Source organism: Elgaria multicarinata, chromosome 8 (genome assembly GCF_023053635.1).
Source record: "Elgaria multicarinata webbii isolate HBS135686 ecotype San Diego chromosome 8, rElgMul1.1.pri, whole genome shotgun sequence".
In the NCBI taxonomy this organism is placed as follows: Eukaryota; Metazoa; Chordata; class Lepidosauria; order Squamata; family Anguidae; genus Elgaria; species Elgaria multicarinata.
The window spans coordinates 26993412-27007262 of NC_086178.1; the positions used below are offsets into that span (position 1 = coordinate 26993412).

The following is a 13851-nucleotide window of genomic DNA, read 5'->3' on the forward strand; positions in this document are numbered from 1 at the left end:
GGCTAAAGCCGAACCGGTTTATGATTGTGGCATCAGATACCCACGAAAGCATCTATGCCATTCTAAATGGGTGTATCCTTTCAGGTGGCGTGCCGCATCTTTTGATTAGGAAGACTGATGCCCAGAGCGGGCGTGTTGTTTGGGGAGGGGACAGCCTCCCCTCACCATCACCACCACCACCCCCCCAAAAAACCTGAGAAACAAGAACTTGTTCAATACAAAATTAGAATTTTAATGCCTGCAACCTTCCTGGTGTTTTGCTTCCTCTTGGAAGACCCATTCCCCCACCCCCTACACACCTTATGCCTGCCTTCTTCTTCTTCTAAAATGTTTCTGTCATCTTTTCCCTCCCTTGGTTTTGATCCTTGTTTCGGCGGCGGCAGCACTGCAGGAGGAGGCACCACCACAGTGTCGTGGTTCCATGTGCCCAGCGTAACCTGGCTAAACACACATGGGCGGTGCTCCTTGTCAGCCGTGTGGCTGACTGCAGCGCAAGCTTGGTTCTTGGCCAGCAAGCGGGGTTCCTTCGGAAGAGTCCGAAAGAACTCGTCCATAGTTGTGCACGGGGAAGTGGGTGGGAGATCCAGAGCTGCCAGGTCTCCCAGCGCACTGCCTGGGAAGATATGGAAACAAAACCCTGCGTGTTTCCTCCCTGCCAAGTGATTAGTCCCTGGACTTTGGTTGGCTGTGGAAGTCAGTTTATAGCACCAGGGCTGGTAAGGTAGGTGGAGATGGGTGGAGAAATGTGGCTCAGTTCTCAAACCTCTCTCTGCAGTGAAGAGTTGAGCCAGCAAAGAAGTTTGGAGCATCATTTATCTGACGTGTAGCACCCTTGGGAGCATTGAGGTGAGTCTATTTTATTCAGTAAATTGTTTTGGGCTTTCAAAAAGTTTGTTGTGCCGCGCATGCCAACTTTTGACCTAAGTCCTTGGAACGTAGGAAGCTGCCTTACACCGAGTCAGAGCTTTGGTCCATTTAACCCAGTATTGCCGACACTGACTGGCAGCAGCTCCCCAGGGTTTCTGGCAGAATTTTTATCCTGGAACTACCTGGAGATGCTGGGGATCCTGCAGGCAAAGTGTGCGTGTGACAAATATTTCTAGCCTCCTTTTCAGGATGCAGATCCTTCCAAGGCAGCTTACAAGTAACATCAATTAAAATATATTCATAAAATCACTATCAGAATATGTTATCCGGATCCTTCTCATGGGGCAGTTGGTGTAGATGGCCAGAGGGAGGGGGTGACAGGCCAAGTTCTGCAGTAGTCTGCCTGCCTCCAGGAATCAATAATGCAATTTGAAATCTGCCTAGCACCTACTTGAGTCTAAGGCTGCAATCCTCCATACTAAGGAGTATTTCCCATTGAACACAGTGGGAAAGACCTCTCAATAAACATACGTAGGATGGTACTGTGGTTGTGTAATACGATACTATCCTATACAGCAGGGAGTTGAAGGAGACTTAATCCCAGGTAAATAGGTTTAAGATTACAGCCTAACTCCGCCAAACACCGTCTTAAAAGCTCTGACCAAATGCAGATTTTGTGGCCACAACATCAAACCAGCCATTCCTCTTTCCGTCGCTCCACTTTGCTAAGTATGTAGTCTGATGAAAGACTTGAAAGCTCACTTGCTATTTTGTGACATTTTGGTTGAGCTTAATAAAAGTATTGCTTTATTTTAAAAGCAACAACCCTACATTTGCCCAAGAGGTCCTAGGATCAGGCCTTCCAGCTATGCCAACTTAGAAGTGGTCTAACTGATTTCCTCCCTCCTCACTGAGACAGATTTGGGGGTGGGGGGGAATAAGTTCTGCCAGGCAGAAAAGCCTGGTAGATCCACTGCTTCCTGACAACTCCTGCCCTGCTGGCCAGTCTTAGGAAGTGACAGAGGATCCGTCACTCAGCTTCCCCCACCCCACCTAGGATTGCTTGGTGGGCATCCGTAAAGCGATATGATGAATTCTGTCCACATGAGACAAGAGCTCCCTTATTGGACCAGCTTTCAAAATATTGGCTGTGAGAGCAGGAGGGTGCTGTTGCCCTCATGTCCTGCATGTGGACATCTGGTTGGCTGCCGTGCAAACAGCTGAACTACATAGGCCTTTGGTCTGATCCAGTAAGGATCTCCTTACATTCAAGAACATGGGTGGCGTTTTTTGTTTGTTTTGTTGTTGTTGCTATTGCTGTTTAAAGCAATTTATTGTTTTAAAAAGGAAGACTATGTTGCATCTCTTGGAGGGTCATCAATCCAGTGGAAGAAAGGTGAGATATAAATGTAAAGTAATTAATAGAATAAAAATCAGTATTAGAAACAAACTTAGCCTCACTCTCTTTCTGGTACCATTTGTGTAATGCATTAAAGTGATGAGTCGTATTATTGACTCCAGCAGAGTTTAAGGCCATATATTCATGGTTAATAAGCACACAGTGGCCAATCAGCTGCTCCCAGGAAACCCACATGCAGGACACGAATGCAACAGCACCCTCCAGCCCATGTTCCCCAGCAACTGGTGTATATAGCCTTACTGCCTCAGATACTGGAGGTAGCACACAGCCATCAGGACTAGTAGCCATTGATAGGCTTCTCCACCAAGAATTTATCAAACTCCCTTTTAAAGCCATCCAAATTGGTGGCAATCATCATATGTCTTGTGGTAGTGAATTCTATAGTTTAACTATGTGCTGTGGGATTCAGGCTGATCTAGCAAAGGGAAGATAACTATAAGGATTTTATGGATCTTAGCAGTGATGTGTTATGGAAGAGGTAGGCAACCTGATGCCCTCCAGATGTTTTGGACTACAACTCCCATAAGCCACAGCCAACATTGCCAATGGTTGGGGATTATGGGGGGTTTCATCCAAAACATCTGGAGGGCACCAAGTTGCCTTCCCCTCTGCTATGGGAAGGACCATAACTCATCGGAAGAACACGTGCTTGGCACACAAAAGGTTCCAGGTTCATTCCCTGGCATCTCCAGGCAAGGCCTGGAAATACCCCTGCCTGAATCCCCGGAGTACTCCTGCCAGTCAGTAGACAAAATTGAGCTAGAAGGCAGAGTTATATGTTCATTCTCTTTAAAAAAAAAAAGTAAAATCTGAAAATACTGCCTTGGGCTCCAAGCCCTATGAATGCTTTCTCCAAAATCCCTAGAATGTTGGACAGAATGAGGTGGTGGAGTGAGATGGCAGAATTCCTGAGCTCTGCCATCTCTCACTGTGAATGAGGGAAACTGTGTTTTTGCAACCCAACCGACCCCCATCTAAAACACTCCCTGCATGTAGAGAACTGGCATATCAGGAATTTGGCTACACTAGACCGTTTCCTTGGAATTTCCAGTTCTCTATATGTACTGAGCTTTTTACAGGGGGTGACATTGATAAATGGTATTTTTTTCCCCTCAACCTCCAGTGGTACAGTCTGGAATTCTACTGCCTCCAGTTTGTGTGATGTCTTATTTATTTATTTATTTATTACATTTTTATACCGCCCAATAGCCGAAGCTCTTAAGCAAATGTTACTTTTGAATATGTAGCCCTGTGTGGTTATGCCACTGAGTTTTGCCTTATGCTGTGAAGGGAGGCGATATTGCTGATGTGCAAGATCTAACTGGTATGCTTTTTAAAAGGAAAATAGGTTGCGGGCCTAGAAATAAATGGATGACAAATAAAATACACAGCCTATATTCTGCCACTCAAATTTCTTGTGTATCTTTTACAGATACCTGTAAAACCAGCCCAAGCTGAGGTGTATTCATATTTCCTTCCCTAAGTTTCTGTTCCATAAAATACTTCAGTAAGTGGATATGGGAAGAGGTGGTTATTCATTTGGGTGTACGCCTTTGGCTGTACTTCTTCGAGTGGAGCATTTTGAACAACACCAGCTAAAAGAAGGATCAATTGTCTTAAACCACCATAATATTTTTTGTCTATGTCTGTTGTATAGGGCAGTTTTAGTCAGCTAAGGGCATAATCCTATGCGTGTTTAGACAGAAAAAAGTCCTACAACGCCCATCGTCCCACACAGAACCATGCTAGCTGGGGAAGGCTGGGAGTTCTAGGACTCCTTTCTGTTTAAACATGCATAGGATTACACCCTAAAAATCTTGTCCCAATTTATTCAGCAGTATTGTTATATTTTATATATATATATATATTCTTATCTTCCTCTCGCTCTGGATCGAGCAGGGAACAACATTAAATACAATTAAGAACCTAAAAAGAGCCAAGCTGAATCCCATCAAAGGCCTGCATAGCCTAACTGTTCACACAGTGGCACACCAGATGCCCATAGGAAGCCCACAAGTTTGTTTATTTATTTTGTACCACTGCAAACCTTGGAGTTCCCTTGAGCAAGCTGACAGTTCCTTCTTGTTTCTCGGTGCCCCGGTTCACACTACATAGCCATTCATTGTGGTTATATGTTTATACATAAGAAATATGTCCTTGTGCAACTGGCTGTGGTCAATTACTTTGGCTGTGTCCATTCATTATGCTTTTAAATACATAATTAGATAGAGGTGATGCCTGCACCTGCAAACTGTGACTGTGCTCCTGAAAATATACCTTTTCAGACAGACTTTCCCTGGACTATAACTTATTTTGGTTTTATATGGTGTTTTTAACTTTTAAAGTTTTAAATTTGAACTTGTTGTATGTTATGGTTTTAATTGTAAGCTGCCCAGAGAGCTTAGGCTATTGGACAGTATGAAAAATAAATAAATAAATAAATAAATAAATAAATAAATAAATAAATAAATGAACAGGTCCAAATTATAGGTGTTACTGTGGAAGGAAGGGGGCGCTAGCAAAGCAGTGACAAAGGAAGCTGTTTGCTTAAAATGGGTCAAGTGTGGTGGAGGGGAGGAAGTTAAGAAAAGACGTTAATGTGTCACATGCTTCATCATGGATGGTCACCTCTATGGGTGATCAGCTGGTGAGCGGCTACTGAATGCTACAGCTCCAGAATGAAACTGCTGCCATGAAGAAACCATTTCTGGTTGCCTCCCATGTGGGGACCATAACGTCTGACTAAGTCCTCCTGAGCAAATGGGAGAGAATGGGCCACAACATACCAGGCCATGTTGTGAGATCGGAGGACATTTGCTAATGGTATCAAGAGATGCTGGGCAGATAGAGGGGTTGAAGATGACCAGGCAAAGATGGAGAAGGCGGGGGGATTCCAAGGTGTTTGTGTGTGTGTGGTATCTCAAAGTGATCAAAATAGACATGTATTCACCTATGAATTGCCCATATGAAATGGATGGAGGTGATTCTTGCAGCCCACAAACTGTGACCATGCTAATTAATCATATTGGTCTTATTCTATAGTGTAGGAACTCTTTGCTGATGGCATGTTCGGGTCTGGATTATGCCAGTTGTTCTGTTGTGGAATAATAATAATAATAATAATAATAATAATAATAATAATAATAATAATAATTTCTTACCCGCCTCTCCATTTTGATTGAGGCGGGGAACAACAGTAAATATAAAATACCTAAGATACTAATTAAAAACGTAGTATACATTGTTAAAACATCCTAAAAAAAACATTCTAAAAGCATACTAAAAGTATCCTAAAATTCCACTGGATAGACCTGCCAGAAGAGATCAGTCTTTATAGCTTTCTTAAATGCTAAAAGACTGTTAAGTTGATAAATCTCCTCCGGCAGGCCATTCCACAGTCTGGGAGCAACAAGAGGGACCTGTGTTCTGGATAAGGATCTTAACCATTTGACTTCTATTCCTCACTGTGTATTTTTCTCAATGATTTGGTAGTTGCAATGAGTGCTTCTGTTTTCTTTTGTAAGTGATTCTGGGCTCAAGTCTTCCTAAAAAAATGGCATCTTCCAATTTAGATATACTCCTTCCCAAATCTCCCAAGTGGGGGTTGTTTCTGTTTATTCAGTGGCAAAAGATGGTAATCTGTACATGCTCAAAAGGATCCATCATATTACTTCCCTCCCAAAGAATCTAAAGCTATCGCCTCATGGAGAAAAAGAGGTTCTGAAGCCACAGTTGTCCTTGGCTGCAACTGTTTGATTCAATAGTTGAACATTCAATAGTTGAACATCAGCTAAATAAGAACATGCAAATGTGGTTATCATCTGGAAAGAGAAGGTAGTAGGGATGGATCCGTCTACTTCCAATTTCAGTCATAAGTCTGTTCCTTCCGGTTTTCTGCAATCCCCTCAAACTCTTAAAAACATGAAATTAATTGTAGCTTTCCCCTCTAAAATTGAACTTTTGTACGCATTTCCCCCTACAATGTGCATTTTTGTACACATTTTTTTGAGCTGAGAACTGCATCACAAGTGCATACTCCAAAGGACAACTGCATTCCAATCTACGTATTAGTCTGGGAAGTGCAAATAAGGACAGTTTGCTTAAAAATGTAGACTGAATGAAATTCTCCAGCATCCCTGGAAGGTAGGAGCTATGAAAGAAGTAAGGGGCGGGGGTTTCCTGATGGAAAGGAAAGTCTTCTGGCACACTTCTTCACAGAGAAAGCCAAAGCACTAATTGCAAGTTTGCCCAGATTTCTTTATTTTCAAATCCAAAAGTCTCAAAGATTTCAAGGAGATTTGATTCAACAGTTTGTGCCTTGGATTTGCAGTCTGTGTCTTCTCTTTTCCTTAAGAGAAGTGTGAAATCCTGCAGTAGTTCCATGGAATTAAAATGACTTGTTTCTTTCTTCATAGCACTAAGGCAAAACTACTTGTGAGGCAGAGCTCTGTGATCCATTCTTTAGATTCAGAGAAGGAGGAAAAACCTTAAAAGTAGGAGCGGAATGAATCGAATTGGGGCAATGCAAACAAAGGAGAGGAAAGTTAATCCTTAAACTTGATCAACTATTAGCTCCATTAGCACCATAATGAAGAGGATTAATGTCAGCTGTGGTGTTGCTGAGATGTTTCGGCCAGGGGAAAGATTAATCCAATTCCTCTCATCCAACACACACACATGTAGCATAACTCTGTTGATGTTCCTATCATCGATTTCTGTATTGTGCCTAGTTTGGGACATAGTGTGCTAGAAGTAAATGGAGTGGAGGATAGCTCCTTTAGATTTCACACCTTGAAAGCTCTTTTAGAGTTCTGACTAAAACCCAGAGCGGATTCACTGTTCCACTGACAACAGAACCACCAGCCTCTCTTTGATATTGGCAAGAAGGGAAACGTTTTCTTAAGGAGCCAGGCAGTAGGCAAAATGTGAGGCTTCTCTCCAGGAAGACGTCACCTGCCTTTATAGGCTGAACTGATCCTAGCAGTGATAAATGTCAAGCGAGCAGAACAATCTGGTTGGTTGGGAAGAAGATGGAGCTGCTTTTCAGGTTCCCTTCTGTCTTGCTCCAAGAATGTCACCAATGAGGAACATTAAAAACTGGACAGTTGCAGGGTGGGGATGGGCCGGGGAGGAAATTCCATGTCGTAATTCCCCATCACTCTTCCTACACTCTTTAAATTTAAATCTTCCATGAGCTAGTTGAGGAAGAACTTCATTTTCTGGCACCATGTTGAACTGTCAACAGTTGCCCCATATGCTTCTTTCTTCCAGAGTTCCATTCCACCCATCTCCCACCCTTTACCACTGGAGAGAAGACGATGAAGGGGGGTGACATAAAGCCTTGCTCACAATAAGGGTTGAGGTCTTGAAGTTAGACAGGGTTAGAATCTCTTCTCTGCCCCCACCCCTCGCGTCACTTCCATCATTATCATATGAACATAAGAAGTCCCATGCTGGCTCAGACCAAGGTCCATCTAGTTGAGCACTCAGTTCACACAGTGGCCAACCAGCCATCGGCCAGGGATGATCAAGTAGGACATGGTGCAACAGCACCCTCCCACCCATGTTCCCCAGTAACTAGTGCACACAGGCTTACTGCCCCAAATACTGGAGATAGTACACAACTATCAGGGCTAGTAGCCATTGATAGCCTTTGACTCCAGGAATTTATCCAACCCACCTTTTAAAGCCATCCAAATTGGTGGCCATCACTACATCCTGTGGTAGTGGGTTCCATAATTTAACTATGCGCCGTGTGAAGAAGTACTCCCACACTAGAGGCCTTCAAGAGGCAGCTGGACAACTATCTGTCAGAGATGCTTTAGGGTGGATTCCTGCATTGAGCAGGGGGTTGGACTCAATGGCCTTGTAGGCCCTTCCAACTCTGCTATTCTATGGTTCTATGATTCCTTATATTTGACCTGGATCTCCCACCAATCAGCTTCATGGGATGACCCTGGGTTCTAGTGTTTTGAGAGAGGGAGAAAAATGTCTCCCTATCCACATTCTCCATACTATGCATAATTATCATCACCATCCCTTTTAATAGCAATCTTGTCTGAGGCTTCCCTTGGGCAAATTGTCTTTGAAATGGCCACCTCACCATTGGAAAAAAATTGTGTGCATTTCCTTTTTCTTTTCTGTCTAGTTGTGTTTTTGCAATGAAAGCAGGCTCGTGTTCTTTAATATGTTTTATACCCATGGCGAACAAAACGTGGATAAATGAAATATGTATGGGTTCTAAATCTGTCCAGGAGACTTCAGCACCATGCGCTGCTTATTCTTAAAGCTGAGCATCTGTTAGCACAAAAACCCCTTTGGGGGCAGGGCAGGGGGCTGCATCAGCGCTGTGGCTTCTTGCCATGTTGATTCGGTTATCATTCTGTTTTGAAGATAACATTGACAATTGCCCACTTCAGCAGAGTTCTTGTTTCTAAATTATGCATGTGGAATCTCATCATCCCAAGATGCTCTTAAGGCTTGGTGTGTTTCCAAAAAAATAAATAAATCCCCCAGTCATAGCGAACCAACTTTCAGAACGTTAAATGCAATGGAAACAGTGTCAAGGGTTGCTGCATCAGCAAGTGTGTGCGAGAGGACTTTTGATTCAGAAATTGTAACCTTCATGGAGATGGAAGTTTCCAAACCGCCAAGCAGTACTCCTGGGTAGACTTGTTCATTTCAAGGATATATAAGTGACCCATTGGAATGAATGAGCAATGTAGAGCAGTAGTGCTTGATGAACTATATCTTTAGGTACATCTACACGGCATCTTTACACCACCTTAACTGCGCATTTTCGCATTCTCGGACACACGAAACAGCCATCCATTCACTGCAGCGCTGGTCTTTAAGTCTCAAAATGCGCATATTCAGAGACATGATTTACCACGACTTTTGCTATGCCTTTGAGTTCAAATCGCATAATAGTAATGTGTCGTTGGGGGTGTAAAATCAGATTTTGAAATGTGGGCAGAGCTTTCAGAGCGGGACAAAGTGATTGGCTTGCCTATTTCCCGCCTTCCCCAAAACCATGGGTGGAACTTTGATGTCACAATTTCCTTTTCCTTACTTCTTTAATATAAATGAATGTCGTAATCCAAGTAATGCAACCACCAATCCAATCTCCATATGTGAACATGGAGGTAGACCAGTCCGCCCGCCGTATGACTTCCCATAATCCCCCTTTTCTTTTCTTTTTCTTTTCTTTACTTTTTTCAACAGCAACATCTAAACAAGCATCACATATAATACATACACAGACATTGTACAAACCCACAAAACAACATATAACAACTACAATTACTAAAAAAAATTTAAGGGTGAGGTTAGGATATATATTTCTTCCGTCCTCTCCATGTCTGAAATGCCCTTTATATTCTTAATTACCCTTCCACCTAAATTACAACCTTGAATTCACAGGATTTGTTTTCCCTTCCCCCCTCTTAACCTAAAAACCACAAACAAATAAATTATTTTTCTCTGTCTCTTTCAAATAATCTATCAATGGTTTCCATTCCAACATAAACGTGGCTGTTGACCTTTCTCTCATTATCGCTGTAAGTTTTGCCATTTCTGCCAGTTCTAACATTTTCAGCATCCACTCCTCAATTGTCGGTATTACTGATAACCCCCCTTTTCTTGAAGAGAGATTCAATGTAAATAAAAGGGGGTAAGAAAAGATCATGGAGGTAGACCAGTTCACCCGCCCGCAATTGTACGGAGGTGTGCGTTAACAATGCTGCAGTGTGACAATATGTGAACAGAATCTGCGAAAACGCAGATTAAAAAATAATGAGGTGCAATCCCGTGGTCATAGACGAGAGCTTTGTCTTCAAGTGTGTAACATACCTTTAGCTTTCAAACTGCACCAGGTTCAATCTATTAGGCAGCGATATTACTGCTGTTTGACTCTGCCATAGCTAAAGCATAAGGCAGTCAGCAGACGAAGCAGGTACCCAGGTTATCTAGTCATTCTTTTCCTCTGTGGTGGAATGTTTTGTATTTCTATTTTAAATGAAAGCCCTGTTCAGACAACACGCTAAGCCATGGTTAGGCCGCTAACTCTTTTGCAACAAATGGTTATTGGGTGCCTTTAAAGCATGGTTATAAAGCCTCCATGGTTAGGAATGTTTCACACGACACGCTAAGACATGTTTAGCTCAAAATGCTTAATCAGCATGGCTTAGCATGCCATCTGAACAGGGTCTATAATAACTATTTAAATTTAACAAATTTAAATACATTTAATTATTACTAAAATTTATTAGTCTATTCAAACAGTTAAATAGTTATTGTGATGTACACACAGGCTGTTGTTGATTTTTTAAAACAACAACAACACATGCAATTCTATAGAACCTACACCCCCCAAAAAAAGTATGTGAAATAGCAGGGCAAAGGGATAGCAAGTTGTTGGTGTGGTTCACATCTCACTGCTTTGAAAAGAGGCATCTTCTTAGGGAAAATGCAACAAAACTATGCATCAAATCTGGAGTTGACTAGCTGAAAAGGAAGCAGGCTGTAACTTGATGGTAATGAATATATTTTGTGTATGTAAGATCCCAGGTTCAATCCCCGATGTCCCAATGACACTATGTCTAAACAGGCATAGGATTGCTCCCTTAATCATAATTACCCAACATTAACATGCCCCTAAGAATGGTGACTGCTGCACAACCAGGTTTACAAAGAGACCCTGTAGACTCTGTTTGGTGGTGTTAATTGCTTAAGAACATAAGAAGTGCCATGCTTGATCAGACCAAGGGTCCGTCTAGTCCAGCACTCTGTTCTGTTCATGCAGTGGCCAACCAGCTTTCGACCAGGAACCCGCAACCTCCTGGTGCAGCCGCAACCTCCTGCCCAAGCTCCTATTGATAGCCTTCTCCTCCAAGGAATTTACCCAAACCCTTTTTAAAGCCATCCAAACTGGTGGCCATCACTACATCCTGTGGTAGTGAATTCCATAGTTTAACTATGCACTGTGTGAAGAAGTACTTCCTTTTTATTTGTCCTGAATCTCCCACCAATCAGATTCATGGGATGACCCCGAGTTCTAGTATTATGGGAGAGGGAGAAAAATGTTTCCTTAGCCATATTCTCCATGCCACACATAATTTTGTTTGCCTCTATCATGTCTCCTCTTACCCTCTTTTTCCAAGCTAAACAATCCCAGCTATTTAACCTTTCCTCATAGGGGAGATGTTCCGGCCCCTTGATCATTTTTGTTGCCTTTTTCTGCACTGTGGCAGCAACTTAACATTGTAAAAAAAACAACCATATTAATTGCGTGAATACAATTAGCAACTTCTTTGGCTGTAATATTGGGCATTGTACATATCTTAGTTCCCAAAACCAGTTTGCCAAACCAATTTCTTTTCCAATAGCAGGTACTACTGTCCAGCAATTTTATGCTAGTTGTGGGTACGGCATATTCTTTCTCACTTTGGGGTGAGGCTGTTAGAAGTCTCCCTTGCAATTTTATCTGCACCAAAAGACTCTCCCTTTGCTTAGCTGACAGTCTCTGTTTATCACACGTTGATGAGAGTTTCAGCCTTGGAAAACAAAGTATTTAGTCACCCAGGTACGAGGGCTGCTTTGTTCAGCTATGCATGCTGAAGCCCCATTGAAATTAGAGAATCAGTGCCAAATGGAATTCAGTGTGCATTCAAGTGTACAGGCTGATGGCCGTCCAAGGTTACCTCCATCACCACCCCTTCATGTTTTTGATGGCATTATAATTTTTCACATCCTTGGGTTTAGTTAACTGCTCCAGACAGTCTGGAGCCTGATGCCGCACAGCCAGTGGGGATCATCTTGATATTCTGTTACCTGTACAATACAGTTATTTATGCAGAGGACTTTTTACTCCTTTTTTCAAAGAGACTTCAAAGCAGCTTATGATAAATACAGCTTTTCTGGTCCAAACTGATAACTTGGAAACTTTTCATGCTCTTCAGCTGATGCTCCATGTGTCCTGTTAAGAGTGTTCCTTCCTTCAGCTTCATTTTGCTTTTGTTTGCACGCCTACCAGTTTAGCCAATAGTTAGCTCCAAATTAATAAGGCAGTTTTGCGCAATTCTGTCTCGGGCCTCCATCCCTCACATTTACGATGGCTTGTAGTGATGTTTTTGCATCATATCTAAGATTGTGATCATACATAATCAGCATGATACGTGCTAAAACATCTGGGCACCCGGGAATAAATGCATAGCTTAATAAACCTTTCTGCCTAATAAGGATGATCACTTATGCACCTCTGAGTTGATGGGGTGAATGGCAGGTGTCAAATCAAAATAAGGCACGTTTGTTTGTTTGTTTGTTTTGCATTGGGCTTTGTATAAAGTTGATCTTCAGGGCTTCCTGTTACAAGTTTTCTTTCTGCACTGTGTTTATATTATCTCTCTTCTGTTATCAGGTTAGGTTCCCTGAAGCCCACCTGAGCCAGCAATGGATCTGAAGCGAATGAAGGATTACATCTATTGGTTGTATTATCAGTATCTCCTGGTCACCTGCAGCTATGTCCTGGAGCCCTGGGAACAATCCATGTTCCACACCATCACAATCACCGTTGTTGCTATGGTGGTCTACACGGCTTACGTCTTCATCCCCATCCACATCCGCCTGGCTTTCGAGTTCTTCTCTCAGATATGCGGAAGCCAACCTGAAAGTACTGTCTCACTTATGAACTAAGCCTGCCGACACCTTTGCATTCTGCGAAGAGATCGTCTTCCTCAAATATTGTCTTCCTCAAGTCTGCCTATGTTTGCTTTCTAAGCAGTTTTGAATCTGTGGGTTCATGAGTGCGCATGCGTGCACACACCCCACCTCCTCTTCAACAAAGCCAGGCTATCCTTGCACTGACCACTGGCTAGCTAGTTCTCCTTGAAATGCACATGCAGCTTCTATTTTGTTAAAGTAACATGTCTGTTTAGTAACAGAGGTGGCAGGCCTCCATCAAATGCAAGTATCTCTTCTTTTAATGCCTATTCTGTCTGTTCCCTTATTACACTAGAAAACTATGACTTGTTCAAGCTTGCATGCCTTCCACTCGCCTGTTTTACACGCCATATATCTTGAGGTTTTCTTTTTAAAAAATTTCCCAGCAGTGTATGAAGGGTAACAGGAAAACTATTACAATTGTTACATTTGAAGCTAGTCCTTTCGAAAGTGATGCTTTTTATAAAGGTTCAGTAACTTATTCCTCTTGTGATGCTATTCCCGTTTCCCCAGTTCCCCACTGGCAATATATAAAGTTACTATTCTAGAAAGAGAATTTCATAAGGAGTCTTGGCTTAAAGCCGGGATGAGCAATACGTGCAACAGGGCCTTGCCACCAAATTTGCCACCGAAATTCAATAGCACAGCAGCAAAAAAATTAAAATAAAAATAAAAATCTATTTTTCCTTGTTGCTAGGGTAACATCCAGAGGTTTTCCACAGCAAAAAAGGGGCAGTTTATCTTCACTTTAAAGAAAAAAATGATACTTTTTTTCTGCCAAATTTTGGCAACAGGGGGCAAGAGGGCAGCCCCTGGTGGGTTTCCAGGGGAGGGCCCCAAATGTG

General features: G+C 42.4%; 1 protein-coding gene across 1 annotated transcript; it reads left to right on the plus strand.

Annotated features, from left to right (window-relative positions):
* The first annotated feature begins 752 nt into the window (after nucleotides 1-752).
* SPTSSB (serine palmitoyltransferase small subunit B) lies at nucleotides 753-13614 on the plus strand. Its single transcript, XM_063131461.1, has 2 exons — nucleotides 753-846; nucleotides 12705-13614. The coding sequence occupies exon 2, from the start codon at nucleotides 12737-12739 to the stop codon at nucleotides 12977-12979; it is 243 nt and encodes an 80-aa protein (XP_062987531.1). The 5' UTR covers nucleotides 753-846; nucleotides 12705-12736; the 3' UTR covers nucleotides 12980-13614.
* Nucleotides 13615-13851: the final 237 nt, after the last annotated feature.